Source organism: Felis catus, chromosome C2 (assembly GCF_018350175.1).
Source record: "Felis catus isolate Fca126 chromosome C2, F.catus_Fca126_mat1.0, whole genome shotgun sequence".
Lineage (NCBI taxonomy): Eukaryota > Metazoa > Chordata > Mammalia > Carnivora > Felidae > Felis > Felis catus.
The window spans coordinates 370,243-392,418 of NC_058376.1; the positions used below are offsets into that span (position 1 = coordinate 370,243).

At 48.8% G+C, this 22,176-nt stretch overlaps 1 protein-coding gene and 1 long non-coding RNA gene across 14 annotated transcripts in view; one reads left to right on the top strand and one right to left on the bottom strand.

Annotated features, from left to right (window-relative positions):
• PCNT (pericentrin) overlaps nucleotides 1–22,176 on the bottom strand; it is a 132,804-nt gene that overhangs the window by 31,522 nt on the left and 79,106 nt on the right. For 10 of the 13 annotated variants that reach the window (XM_045036468.1, XM_045036465.1, XM_045036469.1 and 7 more), the window contains 11 exons: nucleotides 20,999–21,031; nucleotides 19,192–19,421; nucleotides 18,507–18,617; nucleotides 18,376–18,393; nucleotides 17,432–17,638; nucleotides 15,163–15,321; nucleotides 14,747–14,899; nucleotides 13,745–13,837; nucleotides 11,170–11,994; nucleotides 9,448–9,639; nucleotides 546–1,259 (listed from right to left, as the gene is read on the bottom strand). In XM_045036468.1, coding sequence (XP_044892403.1) covers nucleotides 546–1,259; nucleotides 9,448–9,639; nucleotides 11,170–11,994; nucleotides 13,745–13,837; nucleotides 14,747–14,899; nucleotides 15,163–15,321; nucleotides 17,432–17,638; nucleotides 18,376–18,393; nucleotides 18,507–18,617; nucleotides 19,192–19,421; nucleotides 20,999–21,031 — 2,735 coding nt within the window. The remainder of the gene's footprint in view (nucleotides 1–545; nucleotides 1,260–9,447; nucleotides 9,640–11,169; nucleotides 11,995–13,744; nucleotides 13,838–14,746; nucleotides 14,900–15,162; nucleotides 15,322–17,431; nucleotides 17,639–18,375; nucleotides 18,394–18,506; nucleotides 18,618–19,191; nucleotides 19,422–20,998; nucleotides 21,032–22,176) is intronic. The other 3 variants (XM_045036475.1, XM_045036467.1, XM_045036466.1) reach the window with 2 other exon arrangements.
• On the top strand, nucleotides 11,990–14,933 carry LOC123379826. The gene is made up of 2 exons (XR_006584705.1): nucleotides 11,990–12,576; nucleotides 13,832–14,933. It is a non-coding gene; the product is annotated as an uncharacterized LOC123379826 (long non-coding RNA).

A 22,176-nucleotide genomic window follows, 5' to 3' on the forward strand; every position in this document is an offset into this window, starting at 1 on the left:
CTCAAATAACAAAGTCCTCTGTTAGTTGGTTTTTATTGTATCTAATCCAGGATATGCAAAATCTCAAAATTATTACATAAGAAGATAGGATTTATCTCAAAAATAATTGTTTTTGAAATAAATTAGTATTATATGTATAATCTATTAAAATAAATCCAGGAAACAGATTCCAGCCAAAGAACCTGAACAAAAACTACACAGGAAGATGGGTTTACGACTGTACTTCTCGAGTCCGCACTGGTGAGTGTGCGCAGGCCTGGCGGGAGTGTCTGAGTAGGACTGATGCACGGTACGTGTTTGTAAGAATAACCGAAGTCCTAATTATTCACATTACAATGGACTGTGGTTGGCGCTGCGGAAAGCTGACCAGGGGATTGTCGGGTGCGAACCTACACCTGGCCCACAGGCCCTGTCAGGAGATGAACCAACAATGGCCGCAGCTATGACACTGTGGGCCCTGCAAATACATTCCCATGGGAACACGCTGGGGCCCTGGGCATCCCACAGATGCTGAACCGGGGCACCACCCAGGGATGAACACTTACCACGGCCGTCCGCTGCACATGGTGGTCAGTGGAGGGAGCCCTGTCTACAACCAATGGAGACTCTGCCCACCTGGAGGCCTTTCCTGCCGCTGACCCGCCCAGGTACCAAAGCAGGTCCAACTCGTCAGCCTGAAGTGAGGCACTTGTCCTGTCCTGCCCAGAGGCATCCAAGCTCAGGGCATCTGAGCAGGGCGTCAAGGGCAGGCTGGGTGCAGGCTCAAGGGTCGAGTCCTTCCTGACAACCTCAGGTGAGCTCCAGGAAGACAGGTCCATTGCCCTGAGTGCATTCTTCACAGGACCAGGCTCCTGGGTATGGGTTAGGTCGTGGGAGCCACTGTGCAGGCTCACTTGTAAACAAAGTGATCCATCCTGCAAATCAACCCTATCTTCCATGGGAACATTTGGCATTTCATTTCTTACCAATGAATCCTGATTTCCACTAAGGTCAATTAGATCACACGTGGTTTTATCAATATGAAATGCATCAACAAGAGGCAATTTGTCAGTTTCTTCACCATTACTGGAACTGTCACTCAAATTATTTTCTAAAGCATGTGAAGATGCCAACGGCTGCTGAAATTTGAAATCCTCTGTCTCACTGTTCTGGAAGTTCACAGAATGCATCAGACGGTTCAACTTTTCTTGAAGTTCTTTCACCTGACTTATGAGACCAACTTTCTGCAGCTGACAATCTTCCAGTAGTTTTTCTTTATTCTGCATGTGGAAAAGAACATGTATAAAGTAAAATAATTGAATTACAGAGTCAAGTATTTACCAGCCAATTTCGAAGCTGTCTGAGCAATTAAGAATGAGCCTCCATGATGAAGCCCTCGGGTCCTTCCAACTCTTGAGATTTCAAGCTTTTTTAATTCCATGAAAAACAGAACCAAAGCTGAGAACTCTGCCTGCAAAGTGAATGCTGCAGAGGACTCTGGGAAGGTGGCCGAGCAGGAAGCCCCAGGAACCTGTCTCCCACCTGAGCACCAACGGCACCGGCAGCACCTTGTCTGCTGTAACTCTGGAGTCTGTCCGAGGCTTGCAACTTCCAGGGGGAGGCTTGGAGGGGAAACTGCAGCTCTCAGCACAGCAGCAGCCACCCGTCTCCCAGCTCCAGCCCCTCGGCAGGCTGGTGTGCACCTACTCACGGAGCAGCTTACACACAACGTGTGGGAGCCACGGTGGGCATAGGACTATCCCACAAATGGGGGTGGGGGGGGTCTGTGCTCCCACCGCTGCTTCTGATCTGGAAGGTGCAAACAGGTGGGAGACCACTGTCACAGCCCCTCCCCCTCTGGCTCAAGTGACCTGCAGGAGATTTAAAGGGCTGGTGACCTTTTTTTCTACCACAGCATTTTTCTCTGTTTTCTTTCTGGGGAGAAATGAAAAACTAGAACATTCAAAGACAACTGCATACACAGAAGAAATCAGAGGAAATTACATGTGCCCAGGCAAAGGTGCAGGCTAAGAAAAGATCTGAGAAGACCTGAAGTTTACATCTCAAGCAGATCCTCAGCACAGAGACAGCATACAACAATTAAAAAACAAGAACAAATAAGGGGCGTCTGGGGGGGCTCAGTCATTCAAGCATCTGACTCTTGATTTCAGCTCAGGTTATGATTTCACTGTTTGTGAGTTCGAGTCCTGCATCAGGCTCTCTGCTGTCAGCAAGGAGCCTGCTTGGGGTTCTCTCTCTCTGCCCCTCTCCTCCTTGCACACTCTCAAAATAAATGGAAATGATGACAACTGAGGAAAAAAAAGATTGAAAAAGGTGAATACAGACTGACACCCCTGGGACACCAGCAAGCATACCAACATATGCATTGTGGGAGTCCCAGAAGAGGAAACGGTGGCGGCTGAGAGACTATTTGAGGACATAATGACTGAAAACATCCCAGAATTGATGAAAGACATGAATATAAACATCCAAGAGACTCAACAAACCCCAAATATGATGAACTCAAAGAGACACATACCAAAACATATTATAATCAACACTATACTAACAGAGCACTAACAGAGAATCTTGAAAGCAGAGAGAAATGACTTGTCACATACAAGTACCCTCGAAAACATCACCAACAGATTTCCCATCATAAAGTTTGGAGACCAGAGGACAGTGCATCAATATATTCAAGCGCTAAAAGAATATCTGTCAACTCAAAATCTGTCAATTCAATATGAAGCAAAACTGTCATTTAAGAGTGGGAAAGAAATTAACATAGTCCCAAATAAATAAAAGCTAAAGGAGTTTGTGACCACTACACCTGCACTGCAAGAAATGCTCCAGGGAGTGCTACAGAGTGAAATAAAAGGTCACTAGACAGTAACTCAAAGTCATGTGGCAAAATAAAGATCTCAGTAAAGGTAAGTGCATGCATAATATAATAAAAGCTAGTCTACCATTTTGTACACCTGAAACTGATAGAACACTGTACGTTAATTATACTCGAATTTCTAAAAATGTTTGTTCTATTGTAATAGTGCTTTGCAACTCCACATTGTGCTTTCATCACGATTTAAAAAATACATGTTTTTTATGGGGCGCCTGAGTGGGTCAGTTGGTTAAGTGTCCAACTCTTGATTTCAGGTCATGATCTCACAGTTCAGTTCATGAGATTGAGCCCCATGTTGGGTTCAGCTCTGACAGCACAGATCCTGCTTGGAATTCTCTCTCTACCCCTCCCTAGCTCATGCACATGCATGCTCTCGCTCCTGCTAAAAAATATATAAACTTTAAATAAATATATAATAAGAGACATTTTTAAAAAAAATTATCAGTTTAAAAGTTAGTGTTATTGTTAGCTTTAGTTTGTAATTCCACATTTTTTCTATATAACTTACGAGATTAATGGATTTAAAAAAAATCATTAGGAGGTGCCTGGGTGGCTCAGTCAGTTGAGCATCCGACTCTTGATTTTGTCTCAGGTCATGATCCCAGGGTCGTGGGATTGAGCCCCGCATCAGGCAGAGCCTGCTTGAGATTTTCTTTCCCTTCCCTTCTCTTTCTCTCTCCCTCTCCTTCTAACCTTCTCCCCCAGCTCACACATGCTCTCTCTCTCTAAAATAAAAATTAAAAATTAAAACTTAGGGGTACAGAAATTAAAAAATAAAATAAAAATAAAAATTGGCGCCTGGGTGCCTCAGTCTGTTGAGAGTCTGACTTCGGCTCAGGTCATGATCTCATGGTTCCTGGATTCAAGCCCCACATCAGGCTCTATGCTAACAGCTCAGAGCCTGGAGCCTGCTTCGGATTCTGTGTCTCCCTCTCTCTCTGCCCCTCCCCCACTTGTGCTCTGTCTCTCAAAAATAAATAAATGTTAAAAAATAAACAAAACTTAAAAAAACCCAATCATTAGTTTGTTTTGAGGCACACAGGTATAAAAATGTACTTGTGACACCAAAAACCAAAAAGGGCAGGGACAGAGCTATAAAGGAACAGAGCTTTAAAAATTTTTTTTTAACATTTACTTATTTTTGAGAGAGACAGAGAGAGAGAGAGAGAGAGCGAGCATGAACGGGGAAGGGTCAGAGAGAGAGGGAGACACAGAATCTGAAGCAGGCTCCAGGCTCTGAGCTGTCAGCACAGAGCCCAATGTGGGGCTCAAACTCACGGACTGTGAGATCATGACCTGAGCCAAAGTCGGGACGCTTAACCAACTGAGCCACCCAGGTGCCCCAGGAACAAGAGCTTTTATATGTGATTAAAGTTAAGCTGGTATAAATTCAAGCCAGAGTGTTATAATGCTGGATGCTAAATGTAATCGCTAACATAACCACAAAGAAAACAGCTATAGAATATACACAAAGAGAAATGAGAAAGGAATTTGAACATTTCACTATAAAATATCAACTGAACACAAGAGAATACAATAATGCAGGAAATCAGGGACAAAAAAAAAAAAAAGCTGTAAGGCATATAGAAAACATACAGCAAAATGAAAAAAGCATATGACTCCTTATCAGTAATTACTTCAAATGTAAACGAATCTCTCCAATCAAAAAGAACAGCAGAATGGATAAAAACACATGATCCAACCATATGCTGGCTATGAGAAGCTCACTTTATACCCAAAGACACAAATAGGTTGAAAGTAAAAGGACAGAAAAGGTTATTTTGTACAAACAGGAACCAAAAGAGAACAGGATGGTTATATTAACATCAGACAAAATAAACTTAAACCAAGAAAGGTTCTAAGAGACAAAGGAAAATAAAAAGTAAATAAAATCTCCCAACAAAACAAAGCCCTGCACCTGATGATTTTACTAGTGAATTCTATCAAACATTTAAGACAGAATATCAATCCTTCTCAAACTTTTCCAAAAAAATGAAGAACCCAAATGGGTTCCTGGTAGATTCTATCACATATTTAAGGAGGATATTATATATAATATATTTAAGGAGGATATTATATTATATACTAATTCTCTACATTGTCCTTTATATGACAGAAACAAAGAGAACTGCTCCTGACTCACTGTACAAGGCCAGCGTTATCTTGATACTAAAGACAGAAAAAGACACTACAAAAACAAAACTACATACCAATTTCCCTTATGAACATTGATGCAAAAATCCTAAAAGACTAGCAAATAGAATCCAACACCATATTAAAAACATTATACAGTGTAACCAAGTGGCACTTACTCCTGGAATGGAGGTATAGTTTAACATAAGAAAACCAATCTATGTAATACACTACGTTAACAAAATGAAGGAGAAAAATATCACATGATCGTTTCAACTGACGCAGAAAATGCATTTGACAAAATGCATTTGACAGAAAATGCACTTCACGATAAAGACATTCAACAGACTAGAAACTACTTTAACATAATAAAAAACCATACATGAAAAAGACACACCATACATCATACTCAATGGTATTGGACTGAAAGACTTTCCTCTAAAATCAGGAATAAGGCAAGAATGCCTGCTTTCACCACTTCTCTTCAACACAGTACTGGATGTTCTAGCCAGAGTAATTAGGCAAGAAAAAGAAATAAAAGGTGTCCGAATTGGAAAGGAACGAGTAATATTGTATGTTCCAAGATAATATGATCATAAATAGAAAACAAAGATTCTACAAAAAAGCCCTGTTAGAATTAATAAATCAATTCAGCACGGTCACAGGATATATAAAGTCAACATCCAAAAATCAGTTACATTTCTATACATGAACAATGAACAATCCGGATAGGAAATTAAGAAAACAATTTATAATAGCAACAAAAAAGAAGAAACTAATTAAGAATTCACTGAACTAAAGAGATGAAAGTTTTGTACAACGAAACTACAATATATTGCTGAAAGATATTAAGGAAGACAACTGAGAACACGTTTCATGTTTATGGATTGAAAGACCTAATACTGTTAAAATGTCAATACGAACCAACAATCTACACATTCAATACAATCTCTATCAAAATTCACTGTTTGCAGAAATAGAAAAACCCAACCTAAAATTCATGTGGGATCTTAAAGGACCCAAAGAGTCAAAATAATCTTGAAAAACAACAAAGCTGAAGGGCTTATAACTACTTAATTTCAAAACTCATAATCAAGCTACAGTACTTAAAACGGTGTGGTACTGGCATAAAAACAGACATATAGACCAATGGAATAGAGAGCCCAGATGTATATCCTTACATACATGGTCAGGTGATTTTTTACAAGGATGCCAAGACCATTCACTAGGGAAAAGACAGTCTTATCAAGCAAATGGTGCCGGGAATACTGGGTGCCCACATACATGCAAAAGAATGAAGTTGGATTGTTAACTAACATCACATACAAAAATTAACCCAAAATAGATCAATGACTAAAACTGAAACTATAAAGCTTCCGAAGAAAACATAGGACAAAAGGTTCTCAACATTGGATCTGGCAATGATTTCTTGGATACGACACAAAAGGCATGGGCAACAAGAGAAAAGACAAACTAAACTTCAGAAAATTTTAAAAATTTGTGCCTCAAAAGACACCATCCAGGGTAAACAGGCAGTGCACAGAATATGAGAAAATATTTGTGAATCCTACGCCTGATAAGGGATTAATATCCAGAATACACAGAGAACTCCTAAAACTCAACAACAACAAAAAAACCAACCTGATTTTAAAATGAGCAAAGAGGGGCGCCTGGGTGGCTCAGTCAGTTAAGCGTCCAACTGCGGCTCGGGTCATGATCTCACAGCTCACTGAGTTTGAGCCCTGCGTCAGGCTCTGTGCTCTCAGTGTGGAGCCTGCTTTAGATCTTCTGTCTCCACCCCCCCACCCGTCCCTCCCTTGCTCACACTCTCTCAAAAATACATAAGCTTAAAAAAAGGGGGGGGGCTCCTCTAAAAAAAAATAAAATGAGCAAAGAACTTGAATAGATTTTACTTCAAAGAAGATACACAAATGGGCAACAAGCAAATGAAAAGATGTCCACTATCACTAATCATTAGAGGAAAGCAAATAAAAACTATAATGATACACTTGAAACTAACAGAACACTATATGTTAACTATACTGGAATTAAAATTAAAAATTAAAAAGAAAAACAACACGATGAGATACACCCTCACACCCATTAGGTGGGCTACTATAAAGACACACACACACAACACAACATAACATAATAAACGTGGCAAGGACGTGGAGAACTTGCAACCCTCTTGCACTCTTGGCGGGAAGGTAAAATGATGCAGCCACCATGGAAAACAGTATGGAGATTCCTCAAAAATTTAAAAATGGAACTACCATATGATCCAGCAATTTCACTTCTGGATATTTATCCAGAAGAACCAAGACCAGGGTCTCAAAGAGAGATTTATACACAATGTTCACAGCAGCATTTTTCACAATGGCTAAAATGCGGAAGCAACCTAAGTGCCCACTGACTGTGAATGAATAAGCAACACGTGGCATATATATAAATGGACTATGATTCGGCCTTAAGACAGAAAGAAATTCTGACACAGGCTACAATAGGGGTGAACTGCAAGGACACTAAGCTAACTGAAATAAACCAGTCACAATAAGACAAAGACTATACGATCCACTATGAAATATTTAGAATAAACAAAATCACAGAGACAGAGTCAGTGGTTGCCAGGGGATGGGAAGTAGGGATAATGGGGACTTACTGTTTAATGGGTACAGAGTTTCAGTTTTATAAAATGACAACAGATATGAAAGTGGATAGTTAGTTACACAACCTCACTAATGTGTATGCAGGATCACTGAACTGTACATTTAAAAATGGTTAAGATGTGGGGTGCCTGGCTGGTTGAGTCAGTGGAGTGTGTGATTGCTGAACTCAGGGTTGTGAGATCTAGCCCCACGCTGGGTAGAGAGATTACTTAAAAAAAAAAAAAAGTCTTAAAAAAATGACTGTTATCTGTAACTCTTACGTTGTATGTATTTTAACACACACACACACTGTCATAACCTAGTTCTGTGGTAATTTACTGAGGACATAAGCATTTCTTTTTAGAGGAAAATAAAGTCTGGAAACTTCTACATGCAAACACTGAAAAATATAGAATTGTGGGGCACCTGACTGGCTCAGTCAGAAGAAAATGTGACTTTTTTTTTTTTAAATGTTTATCTATTTTTGAAAGAGAGAGAGTGCACACACACGCAAGGGTGTAGGGGCAGAGACATAGAGGGAGGCACAAAATTTGAAGCAGGTTCCAGGCTCCGAGCTGACAGCACAGAGCCCGACGCAGGGACTGAACCCTCGAACCTCGAGATCATGACCTGAGCTGAAGCTGGATGCCTAACCGGTGGTGCTTAACCACCCAGTTGCCCCAGAAGAGAACGTGACTCTTGATGTCAAGATCATGAGTTCAAGTCCTACACTGGGTGTAGAGATTACTTGAATAAAAACCCAAAACAAAAAAAGAAAAATATAAAATAGTGATTTATGGAATGAATTTGGCATTTCCTTGTCCATGTGTAACTTTCAAGAATTTTGCAACCAGAGCATAGTCATGGGGTTGACCTCTTAAAAATTCAAACAAATGTTCTTATCAAAAGGGCATGGAGATATGTTTGCTACACAGAGTTAGAGAACAAGTCCTCTCCAAACAGAATTAAACTTCCTGTGGGGATTTGATGAACATATAAAACCAGATTTAGGCATCTTCGATCAAAACCGCAGGCACGGGTGCGTGGGCCTGGCCTGAAGTCCCTGGGCCTACACCTGCACGATTCAGAACCTGCAGACTCTACACAGGGATGTGGTGTACCTGGCACGCCACAGGAGAGTTCCCAGAAAAGCAGAGCTGGAACATCCTGCCGAACTGTGCAACGTCCACACTGGCAGGCTCGAGAGCCAGGGTCTAATCACACTCTGCCACTGCCCTTAGGAAAACCTTTAAACCAGCCACTTTTGATTTTCGGAACACCTTGACCCTGTAACACTTGATGGGCCAATGTGCAGCCCCCAGCCAGGAAAGAGAAGTCAGCTCTCGTGTTGTTTCTGCCCTGGTGACGAGAGTGCTCAAACTGCTGCGTTCCAGATTACTATGCTCTTCTTTGCCAGGAGCATAAAGTCAAAATATGCAGGGAAAACCCCTGAGGTTCAAAAAAATAAATGCGAGCTTTCAAAGTAACACTGGTGATAAAGGCCTTGAGCCACAGAGCAGCTGTCCTCACACAGAAAACCCTAGGGACAGACCTTAGAGTCCAGTTAAATCCTACTGCTATCACTAAGGGAGAAGTAACTGCTCATTTTTCATAGGCTAGACCATGGGAAATGTGCATTTCTAGAGAATACCTAAAAAAAAAAAAAAAAAAAAAACATGTAGGAAACTTCAAAACAGATGTGAACAGACCACTCCTAGAACACAATAGAGCCGCCATCCATGTAACACTGGTCTATGCCCGCTCAGCACCACGTGCTGTGTGCCCAGGTACCTTCATCCTTCCCGGCACTTTGCCACGGTCGTCCATTCTCAAGTGCATTTCACTCTTCACCAAGAGCAGCTCAGACTCCAGCTGCTTCTGGCAGGCCGCGAGCACAGACGTCACGCGGTCTTGTCTGTGTGGACCTGGGTGGTCTGGCGTCACCGGGGCTTTGGCAGGCTGCAGATCACCGTTAACTGCACTCTGCAATGAGCGGAGAAAACAAGGATGACGCTCGTGAAGGCAGAGCTAAAAGCACCGGGGAGAACGACGCACACGGAGCACAGTCGTCGGGCTGCCTGGGACTTCCCGGAGCTCTGGAGCCTGCATGTTGGCCAGCAGGGCCCCGAGGGAAGGTCCACAGGGGGCATCAGCGAGTCCCCGTCTCCTAAATCACGAAGGACAGAAGACCAGAGGTGAGCACTGCACACACGGCCTGCTCCCTGCCACAGCAGGCCAGGACGTGCTCGCCGTGACACGGGCACCAGCCAGGAAACCCCACAACGCACGGGCCAACGGGAGCTGCTCCACACAAGCTGCAGATGGCAGGGGGCAGCAGGCAGAGAGTCTGGAGTTCTCAGGACCAAACTGAAATGAACTTAAAAAGTTTTACACAGGAGAGGAGTGTTAAAAATTAGAGCAACTGAGGGGTGCCAGGGTGGCTCAGTCGGTTGAGCACCCGACTCGTGACATCACGGTTTGTGGGACTGAGCCCCAGGTCGGGGTCTGCGCTGAGCATGGAGTCTGCTTGAGGTCCTCTCCCCCCCCCCCCCTCTCCCTCTCTCCTGCTTGCACTCTCTCAAAATAAATAAACTTAACAACAACAACAACAACAAAGTAACTGAATAGAGTCCAGAGAGGAAAATCCAAGGAGCCTCTTAAAACAAAGCCATCTCTGCATCATTTAATGTTCCCTATCATAGGGCTTTGAAAACCTTCAATCACTCTCAAAGATACGAAGTTTAAAAGTATAGGAAATAGTGCAGCCCCAGGTTCCACTGTGTACACATGTTCTGACCTGAGGTTCTAGGAACTTGAAATGCACCCAGGAGCCACGAGCTTCAGATTCCTCTCTCTACAGCACCAGAAGCCACCCTCTGGGAACTCTATCCCCCACTGCCTGGCACACGAAGGACAGTCATTGACTTAAAGAGAAAGGAGGAGGGGCGCCTGGGTGGCGCAGTCGGTTAAGCGTCCGACTTCAGCCAGGTCACGATCTCGCGGTCCGTGAGTTCGAGCCCCGCGTCGGGCTCTGGGCTGAGGGCTCAGAGCCTGGAGCCTGTTTCCGATTCTGTGTCTCCCTCTCTCTCTGCCCCTCCCCCGTTCATGCTCTGTCTCTCTCTGTCCCAAAAATAAATAAATGTTGAAAAAAAAATTTTTTTAAAAATAATAATAAAAATAAAGAGAAAGGAGGAGGAACAGTAGGTCCTCCTGGACAGAACATCCAACCATCCCTGGTCTAGCCAGAGTGCTCTGTGGTCTGGGTCAGGGCCTCTTGCAGGTGCCAAGTGCTCCCTGGCTCCCCCATGTGTGCCCTGCCCACCCCCCCAGCATGCCCCTGTACCCTCGTGTGTGCCCCTGCTCCCCCAACACACCCCTGTACCCTCGTGTGTGCCCCCACTCCCCCAACGCACCCCCGTACCACCGTGTGCCTGCTCCCCCAGCGCACCCCAGCCCCAGCTCCCTATGCACAGAGGCTGTCCCTTCTGCGGACCAGGAAGGAACAAGGCCCACCTGTGGGTCTCCGACACGGCTGTTAGGGGCTGTGCCCACGTCCTGCCCTGACGCTTTGTCATCAGAGGCCTCTTCGCCCCCGGGGCCTCGTCCCTGGGAGCTGCCGTCTACACGAGGGTGCAGGGGGGCCCCTCGCGCCTGCTTCTTGTCCAGCTCCTTCTGGCACCTCAGAAACCGTTGGTTCAGCACCTGGAGCTGGCGGCTGAGGCGGACGCACTGCGCTCGGAGCCGCTGAAGCTCTGGGGGCTCATCCTCAGCGGTCAGGGGCTGCTGTTCCAGGGAACGGCGGAAGCGGGAGAAGGCGGACAGAATGGTCTCCAGCTCGGCGGAGTGGGCCAGTTTCTGCTGCTTCAGAGCATCGATTTCTAAATCTCTTTCTGCAATCTTCGCTTCCTTTGCTTTTAGGGCAGCTTCAAAGGCTCGGATCTGGGAGGCCATGCCCTGGACCTCGGCCTCCCTGAGGGCTGCGCTGTGCTCCAGCTCGGCCAGCTTCCGCGCGGCGGCCTCCTCAGCGGCCTGCAGGCGCCGCTGCAGGGCCTCCAGGGCCTGGCCGTGCCGGCGCTCCTGCTCCGAGAGCAGCCGGCCCGCGGGCCCCGTCGCCACCAGCGCCTCGGGGCTGGCCACAGGGTCGCCGGGCAGCTCGCTGACCTGGGCCCCGAGTGGCGCGGGGCCGCCGAGGGAGAGCTCCCTCTGCAGCCTCTCGATGACTTCATGGAGCTGCTCCATCTCCTCTGCCTTATCTTTCTGCAGTTGCTGCTGGTTCTCTCGCAGATTCTCGATGACGGACCTCAGCTCCTCGATCTCTGAGTTTCTGTCACAGGGAACCTGAGGAAGAAGCACGTTCAGAGGTGAATGAAACGTTCCACCTTCAGAATTTCCCTCCTTTAATCTGAGGTTCAGGAGCAACTTTGAGCTGTGGCACCAAATTAACAAATGACCTCTAATACCTGAAAACACACGAAAGCTGCACTCCCACCGCATCAGGGTTACCAAAGTGCTTGGGAAGGGACACCCACGGTGGCCACTTTGCCTCTTGTTTGGACACTTCCTCTCACTCTGTGCCATCACCGCTATGGGCAGAGGGAGCTTCCCTGGCTGCCTCTCCGTGGCACCTCCACACTAATGTCACCACCCTTAACGTGTATTTTTTTAATATTCAAGTAACGTCGATCTGCTTGGTTTTACTGAAGGGAGATTTTAGGTTTTAGGCATGGTTCTAACACTAAAAGACAAACAAATGAAGAAAATCAGGCTTGAGGACTGGCAACACTGAAGAGCAGGACCGAGCCAGGTGCATGCATGGGGCCGTCACTGCCGCCACGACTGCTCCGAGCCTAGCGCTGTGCCCCCCTGACCTTGGAGAATGTTTCCACTCGTGCTGGTTAATGTCACCCTCAAGGTTTTAAGGTAAGAAACGTTATTACTGCTACTTTGAAGATAAGACAATTGAAACGTAGGTGTTAACTATCTTGCCAGGTGGAAAATCAGATTGAAATCTACGTCAATACAGCTCCAAACTCCATTCTAGTGACTAAGCCATTCGTGCTCCAGTTTACCATCTCCAGCTAATTTCTTATAGTCCAATGTTCACTTCCTGAAAACTGAGGGTTTCACAACAATTCTTGGTTTCACTAGTGCCATTTAATTCTTTTAAACTCAAATGCAAATCTGGCCAATACTGAAAACAAAAGAAAACAAGTTAATTTTTGGTTTTGGTTTAGAGAATATGAGCTATCCATCACACACTCATCCACCATGTTGAAATCTGCACCGAGAACTGTACGGCTGGCAGAGGTAGGCCCTGGTGAGGTGCGACCCTCACCGCCAGCCTGCGTGCCCCCTGTGCTGGGCACCATGCAGACTCTCGTCTCCCCTCAGACACCTGAAGGGAGTTTCAAGGGTGATTCTGACAGCACACGACGTGGGCTTATTCACTCTAAACACCCAGACGTGAAAAGGCAGGTGCTACAGACCAGCCACAATCACGACACAAACAGAAAACCTGAAATACAAACCTAGGGCGCCTGTGTGGCTCAGTCGGTTAAGCGTCCGACTCTTGACTTTGGCTCAGGTCATGATCTCGTGGGTTTGAGCCCCATGACGGGCTCCATGCTGACAGTGTGCTGCCTGCCTGGGATTCTCTCCCTCTCTCTCTGACCCTTCCTTGCTCGCTCACTCTCTCAAAATAAGTAGATAAACATAAACAAATATATATATTATATACACACACATAAATATAAACCCAGCACATGCAGGTGGCTTTAAAGAGTAAAGCACTAAATCGGAGATGAGCCCTCTGGGACGTAGCACGGCTGGAGCAGGCAGGCCAGAGAGGGGCACCCGGAGCCCAAAGAGGGAAGACCGTGCGGGCCAAGAACTGAGAACAAGGGTGGACACTTGGGCCAAGAGCACGCACGCCTGGTCTCCTGCAACATGTGTGGTACTCCCCATTCTGGGGGAAGTGGTCCCTTTCTAGGCGGGACACCGCAGAGCTGACAAGGCCTGGTGCCACCCACCCCCGGCACACTTGCCCCCGAGGGGTATGTTGGTTCTAGGGGTGCCGGGAAAGGCCTACCTCACCGAGCGTGCCCCTTCCCATCCCGGCCAGCTGAGCCTCGAGCTGCTCGCTCACACACATGATCTCCTTTTCTTTGTTCTGCAGAAATGCCTGTGGAAATAATCACAGCGACGCCAATAAAATGTGACTATGGGAAGCGGTCCCCTGACCTGGCAGACGTGCGGTACCCTAATAAACCCATGAGTGTAAATACTAGCATTCAATCCGAAAGTGGTTTTCTGTATGTTTCCCACTGAAGGACGCCTGATGCCTGAGATTGGCCTCAAACCCTGTTGTCACCAGCATCATGTGACACTGCCTGTGAGGGTCACGCACCCAACAGCGACCGGGGGTGCCACAGGCAAGGACTCTGTACGCAATACATCACAATTCTGCTTCCTTTACACCCTGAGTCTCCTCAGAAGCATGATTACACTAAGGCATTAGAAGATTTTAAAACAGAATGTCTTCAAAAAAAAAGGAAGGAAGGAAGGAAGGAAGGAAGGAAGGAAGGAAGGAAGGAAGGAAGGAAGGAAGGAAGGAAGGAAGGAAGAAAATTAAAAAAAAAAAAAAGTATTTTTCTTCGTCCTGCTCATAGGAAGGGTTAACAACCAAAAATCACCTCTCCGAGAACAGGGTGTCTATAATGACCCAAATAGGTAAGTGGTGAACATTTACTTTCTCTTGACAGCTTCTACTGTCAGACAAGTGTGCCCCTGCTGCCGCTGAGCTCCAACAAGCGTCCTCAACAAGACTGGCTCTCAAGACGCACACCAGACCCAGAGGCTGGTGCAGGAGGCACGGGGTCCAGGTGGCCCTGGGCTCTGCTCCCTGCACACCTTCTAGAGCCACCCCGGCTCAGACCTTGGAGCAGAAGGCAGGCATCTCCTGAAACCCCTGCAGCAGAGGACTATCCTCGGTGCCTACAGTGTCTGGGACCCGGGGCTGGTGGTCCCTGGGCAGGTGGTGGCACGGGCACAGATGTGGAGCCAGGTGTCTGGGCAGGACTGCCCGGCTCACCTTCAAGCGAGCATTCTCCTCTTGCAGTTCTCTCAGGCTGACGGAGGCACGGCTGCTCTGTGTGTCCAGCTTCACGTTCAGGTGCAGCCCTTCATCGCGCTTGCTGACTAAGTCATCCTTAATCTTTCCTAACTGTTCTTTCAAGTCTAAAACCTTTCATTAAAATAAGAGAGAATATTAAAAAGTACCTAACATTCTAGTCCACTGAATAATTATGAAAGCTACAAATTAAAAGATTTAAGTACACGGCAAAAAAGAGCTACTGACATTTTACAGCCCACACCAAGCTGTTATATACAGTAGACACAGACCCCTTCCTGCATCATTTGGGTGTCCTGCCCCTCCACACAGAAGGACAGTGAAGGCCACCAGCAGCCCTGAGCAGAGGGGAGTCCCCCATGGCCCCCCACACTTGCCTCACTCTCCCGCTGCCGGAGCGCTGTCTGTACTGCCTCTAATTGGACTTCTGGGCTCTCAGGACAAGTGCCTGCAGGAGGTGTGGGGCAACTGCCCTCATCGAGTTTAGACTGCAGTGTGGACACCACTCCACGCTGCTCCTGTAATGCCTCTTTATCCTGTTTAAGAATAAAAGAAGATTTACTTTAGGCAAGTACTTCAGGAACTGGGGGCCTCAAACTGTGATCTGAGTGCACGGTGTCCTCAGCTCTTCCTGGAGCTCATGTGCACACAACTGCACATACCTGTGCACCCCTGCACGCACCAGACACACAATCTATAGACCGGCTGTGCTCCAGAGCACAGATCTGCTTGGTGAAGGATGTGACCCCAAACAGAGAGCCAAGGTGTGTGCCAGCGAGGTCACTGCAATAAATTCGTCCTTAGTAATTATTCAGGAAGACACAAAAATAGTCTCTAGACTGTTGGCTATTCAGAAGAAAATTGCAAAGAACCTGCCAACAAACAGGGCGATGGCTCATCAGGGCACCGCACATCTGTAAGATGAACACTAATGTCTCATTAAAAATTTTCAAAGGGCATTTAATATGGACAAAAGAGTCACAATAAATTAAGTGGACAAAAAGTTACATCTTTGTGGAAGGGAAAAGGGGCATTTTTTATACCTATAGCATCTAATATGCTCAGTAAATGTTTGCTGAGGGAAGGGAGGAGGGATGAGGAAAGATGGAGGAGGAAGAAAAGATAGAGGGGCAAGGGAGGAAAGCAGGAAGAGGGAGCGAGCAGGGACAGAGAGAAGAGAGATGGCAGGAGTGAAGGAAGAATGGAGAGAGGAGGGACGGATAGAGCAAGGATGGAGGGGAGAGGGAGCAGGAAGTATGGAGGAGAAAAGAGGGGAGGAAGGAGAGATGGACTGGGCAGGAGTAAAGGGTAGAGGGAGGAGGGAGGAGGGATGAGTGGAGCAGGAAGGAAGGGAGGAGGGAAGAGTGAGAGGGAGGAAGAAGTACAGAGGGAAGAGATGAGAGGGAGGAAGAAGTACAGAGGGAAGAGGGAGGACGGAGGGAGGAGAGATAGGTGGAGCAGGGGCAGAGGGAGGAGGGAAGAGGTCAGAGGGAGGAGGGAGGGAAGAGAGTGGAGGGAGGGAGGAGGGACAGGTGCAGCAGGAGCAGAGGGGGGAGGGTGCAGGGACTGATGCAGCCGCCCTGAGCCGAGCTGTCCCCGGGCAGCACAGAAGAGGCCAGAGTAGGGGCAGGGCTCCCCTCTTGTGCTGGGCGCCCCTCCCGAGACAGTAACCGCCCAGGTCCTCGCCCTCGGGAAGACCCCTGACCTCAGTTAACTGTTGGCGTCTGCATTTTCGACAACCAAACACACCTGACAAAACTCTCCTCTCCTTGAAGCTGGACTTGTCACAGGATCAAACCAACGACTGTAAAGTAAGGTTTCTCACCAATCCCCACTTTTCCAGTAAGCGTCTAACCTCTGGTGACATGAAATACATGAAAGTCACAAGCTCAACTCCTGCGACTAACAGCTGGAGAGGAGGGCCGGGTGGCTGGGTCGGACGCCTGGCAATCAGAGGGCGTCCGCCTCGACCTCAACTTCAGACACAAAGGACGATGTCTGTGCCACAGACGCACGCTCCCGATGGCAGTGCACCCAGAGAGGGCACGGACTCTCCTGACCCTCTCCCCGTGCCTTGCCCTCTGTGTCTCCTCATCTGGCTGTTCCTGAGTTGCACCCTTTCTCAACACACTGGTGATCTAGTGAGTGAACGGTTTCCCGGAGAGCTCTGAGCCACTCTAGCAAATTAACCGAACCCAAGGAGGGGCTCGCAGGAACCTCCATCTGTACAACAGGACTTGCCAACGGCCCCTGAGGGGGCAGTCTCGTGGGACCGAGCCCCTCTCCTGTGGGGGCTGACGCCACCTCCAGGCGGACGGTGTCTGAGTTACACGACCTCCCACCAGGGTCTGCCGAGAACTGGATGTTGGCTGTGCGGGCCACCCACCCCCCCGGCCCCAAACAACTGTCAAGAGACCGGAAGCAGTGAAGTGTATGCAGCAGAGGGTTGGCTGGCAGCCAGTGAGACACGAGGGGACACCCCCTTAGAGGAAATGAGGCCGCAGTGGACTCCGGCACGGCCCGCTATGGATCCGCCAACCCCCCGTCCTCCCGGCACGGTGCGGGCACGGCGGCGCAGGTGGAAGGTGCCCTGCCGACAGCCCCGACCGAGACCCCACAGAGCCTCCACGCGACAAGGGCCGCTACCTGCCGCAGTGCTTTCACGGTGTTTCTCTGCTTCTCCAGTTCTTCTCGCAGTTCAGTCGCTTCTCTTCGGCAGCTGGCATTTGTCTCCTGGAGACGTTTAATTTCCTGTTCCTGGATCAACACTTGTCTGTCTGCCAATTCTTTCTTTATAACCAGTTCATCAAACCCATCTGATTTCTCTCTCAACTTTTCTTGTAGCAATTCAACCTAAAACAAAGAAATTGCTTGAGAAATACAATAGTTAAAACAGCCATCTTCCAAATAAGAAAGCATACAACACAACTGAGGAAACACGGATCCTGACGAGTGGTCTACACGGAGACTACACCCAGGAGCCTAGTGAGACAGAAAATTGTAATGCGGGTGTTCTCTCAACAAAGACGTAGAAAAATATTAATATGACACAAGATCTGTTAGGAAAACAAAGTTAATCTTGTTAGTAGGGAAGGAAAAGCTATTCGGCAATACAAGGAAAGGACTCTGGGCACAGCAGCCCCCTGGGCAGGGTCCAGAGAGCCAGGCCGAGTGAAGGAGGTCAGTCTCACACGGGCACAAACTGCTTGTCTGTCTGTGCAACTGCAGACATGACACAACTAACACAGAGGCCAGGCTAGTGGGTGGGAGGGGACCCCACATCCGTGTCCTGGCTGTGCTCCTGGCTCGACCTCTGTGGGCATCACCCCAGGGAAGTGGGTGAAGGGTGCACGGGACGTTTGTCTTACTGCTTACAGCTGAAAATGAATCCACAATCATCTCAAAATATGTGTAATGCTTTAAAAGAAGAGGCAAATCAGCTGCAGCCATGCCAGGCAGAAGGAAGCAGGCAAGTCGGGCTCCAAGCAAAAGGAAGCAAGAGAAACAAGCAAGCAACGAGCCCATGTGCGAGAGGGCCCCTGGCCTCCCCCGCCCCACGGGTCATGCGGTGGGAGGGCAACACGCCATACCTCCTCATCCAGCTGCTCCTGTGGTCATCGTCAGGTACATGGAAGGCAGACAAGGAAACCGAAAGGTAAAACTTCAAAGCATCACAGAGGATGGCTACCCCACGGGTACAGCGTGTGACGGGCTGACTTACATCGCGGACGCACGGGCCCCGTGGCCGGGCTGCCTGTCGGAGCTGCTCCTCCAGCCTCTGGATCTCCCGCTGAAACTCCTCCCGCTCGTGTTCCCGCTCGACAGCCTGCTCCTGTCGAGAAAGGCGGTCTGCTGGGACACCTCACAGATGCTGGCGGGACACAGCGCTTCCCCTGGCTGCACCCACCTCCCGCCGAAGGGGAGGGGGCTGCACGAGGTCGGGGGAGGGGACAGCCTGCTCAGATGCGGACTGCTGCGGCCAGCACTTCCCTTCCACACGCATGTCACTACCCAAGGAATGGGCTCCGAGTCACGGGGCACTTTGTGAAGCATAGCGAAATGCAGAGGGACGGCCCTGCAGGTGCAAGGCGGGGAGGCCTGTGAACGTGGACGGGAGGAATGTCACAGGAAGCAAACGGCTTGGGCCCAACTGGGGGAGCTACAGGCGCCTCCCGGGTGCTGGGCACGCAGGGCCTGCAGCCTGGGCTGATGGAGGCCCCCCAGGCCATGCACATGAGGGGGCCCCTCAGTCACACATCACAAACGTGGACGACCTCCGAGATGAGCACCAAGCAGCAACGGGACCACAACAATCTGGCCGCACGTGAACCCAACGTTGTGTCGTGGGACCTCACGCTATGAGGATGACTCCGGGGCCACAGAGACAACCTATCCCGGGTGCTTACGTCCATGAACTGGCGCTGGCTCCGCAGATGCTTGTCCAGAGCCGCCATCTGCTGCCTCAGCGCCGAGAGCTCCTCAGCCTGCTTGGCACACGCTTCATGCCGAGAGAGCTGTTCCTCCAGCTCAGCCTCGAACACCTTCATCTGCGAGAGCAGAACTGCGCGGTCTTTCTCAGACTGCTTCCTGGCCTCCAGCTGCTCCTGGGTTAGACACTCCACCTCCCTACGAAGAGCTGCAAGTGCAGAGAAAACAGGGACACAAGCTCCATAGCTCGGGGCGGGTACGTGGGCCAGAGCGGTAACAAAATGGGTTCGACAGCGTCCCCGCACAGCAGGGTCATCCCAGGAGAGAGCCCACCCCACGTCCAGCCTTCCCAGCAGCCCCAGACCAGAGCCTGGCCAGGGGCCGGGGGCACAGCGTCCCCTGAGGCTCCCAGACCCCACCCCCTGGAAACAGGGGGACACAGCCACGGCCAGGGAGGGGACACGCACTCTGCGAGCCAGTGTGAGCCCGTATTTAGGCAGATACCTGGAGAAAATAGAGTCAAGTACTTCTGCAAAAACAAACCAAAAAAACTGCCTTTTAAATTAAGATTGGCTAGGGCACCTGGGTGGCTCAGTCGGTTAAGTGGCCGACTTCGGCTCAGGTCATGATCTCGCGGTCTGTGAGTTCGAGCCCCGCGTTGGGCTCTGTGCTGACAGCTCCGAGCCTGGAACCTGCTTCAGATTCTGTGTCTCCCTCTCTCTCTGCCCCTCCCCTGTTCATGCTCTGTCTCTCTCTGTCTCAAAAATAAATAAACGCTAAAAAAAAATTTTTAATTAAGATTGGCTAAAATAAAACATTTTGAAGACTGAAAGAATATATCTTGGTATTCCCAAAAGACATATCAGCTAATTTTCCAGGAATTATTCCTTTATGTATACTCTCCGATATGGAAAAATAAAATGTAACTTAAAACCTCCATCAGAGGGAACACACGCCCGGATGTTCACTGTAAACATGCTCAGTATGCACGCAGGGCCGGGGCGGTGTCTCAGAGGAACAGGGTCCAGCCATCAGGAAATCAAAGCCAATCTAAAATTAACTGGATGATAAGGCCACATTCCAAGTAGAAACTGGAAATTAGTAAGCACCTATAAAAAAAGAAGGCTTGCCTCTGACGAATCCTGAAGTGTTCAAACCATCTCTGAACTTTAATTTCAATAGTTTTCACTTACATTTTTATGCTTTCAAAACTCATGTCGTTTTATAAAAATCTGTCAATCTTTTATGGCAAACTACCATCACCACTTCATGCGAATAACTCAGCAATTATGATAAATTAGCCTTAAACATGCAGTTAGAACACCGACATCCACACCCCTGGAGTCCGTGCTGCCCGGTCACGCACCCAGACAGCACCATCCTCAGAGCCACGTGCTGCGGGAAGGGCGGCCCAGCACACGTGGCCTCCGTGCAAGTGGCACTGCAAGGAAGGTGTCCTGTGGTCGTTCGGGCCACGCTGAGGGCCACCTACAAAGTTGGGCCAGCACAGAAGCTCCACTCTGGTCCCCGAGCCCCTCCACGGACACCCACCGGGGCCTCCAGGGCCACCACCCCCCGACCCCGCCCAAGCAGCACACGCCGCAGCAGAAATGCTCGACCATTTTCATGGATCAATACTGAAGATTAAAGTTGGCTTTTTGTTGTTGTTGTTAACAGTCTGCCACAAAAGCTTTGAAGTAGTTTTCTTCTTTGGTAAAAAATTGGGGAAATCTGGTGCAGACACAATGCATATCACACGGCAGCCACTTGTTTGTTTTTACAAACCTGAGTCCTCATGTGCTATGGTAACAGGAATGCCTATGAATGAAAACACACAGCGTTTTCAGAGTGGAAACACGAAGTCAGACAACAGGGTTCTAGGGAGTGTCTGCGTTCCTGGACAGTCTCTAACACCTGTGCTTTTCTGTAGCACCGTGATGATTGCCTCAACGTCTGTGACCCCCCTCCCCAATATCCATATGTTGAGCCTCACGAATGGGATCTGAGCCTAAGAGAGACCCCAGAGAGCGGCCCGCTCCTCCCAAAAGTGAGGACATGGTGCAGAGGCTGGTGTTCATCAGAAGGCGGCGTGCCGGCGCCTTCATCGTGGACCCCACCCTCCAGGGCTGTGGGCGGCCAGTGCCTGTTGTCTGCAGCCCGTCCACGCCTCCTGTGACAGCAGCCCAGGCAGACTGGTGCCCTGGAGCTGCAGCACGTCCTGGTTGCCCAACAACTTGACACCGACTTCTATTTGTTTATTTATTAATGTTTATTTACTGATCTTGAGAGAGAAAGACAAAGCGCGCATGAGTGTGAGTCAGGTCGGGGAGGGGTAGAGAGATACGGAGAGAGAGAAATCCCAAGCGGGCTCCACACTGTTAGCACAGAGCCCAATGTATGGCTCAGTCTTCCCAACCATGAGATCACGACCTGCGCTGAAATCAAGAGTCAGATGCTTAACCCACTGAGCCAGCCAGGCACCCTGGCGCCGACTTTTAAAGGAGACAAAAAAGCCCCCGTGGGACAGATGGCATCGCCCTGAAAGCAGCCACGAGACACCCCTCACACCCACAAGACACCACGCCAAGAGGTGAGGCAGAGCTGAATTTCGCCACATGGCACCAGGACCTCCAAGAACTCTTGGAAAGTTGGTCAACATTCACGAGGACCCAAAGTAGAATCAGGACCAAGTGGCCACACCCTGGGCCACACCTGGGGGAGCCCACAGTCAGAGAAGGTCAGGAGGTGTTGTGTTGTGCTGGTGGGCAGCATTTCACACAACTGACACATGCGCGAGTCCCCACACAGAAGCACAGGATCCTGCAGCTGGGTGAATGGAAGGACCAGAGGTCACAGTAAGACATGCGAGTGGGGGCGGGGCTGATGATGTAAGATGACCCCAGCTGCACAGGAAGCACACTTCACTGGTGACAAAGGGAAGGAGCAGAGACTGGCCCCGCTCT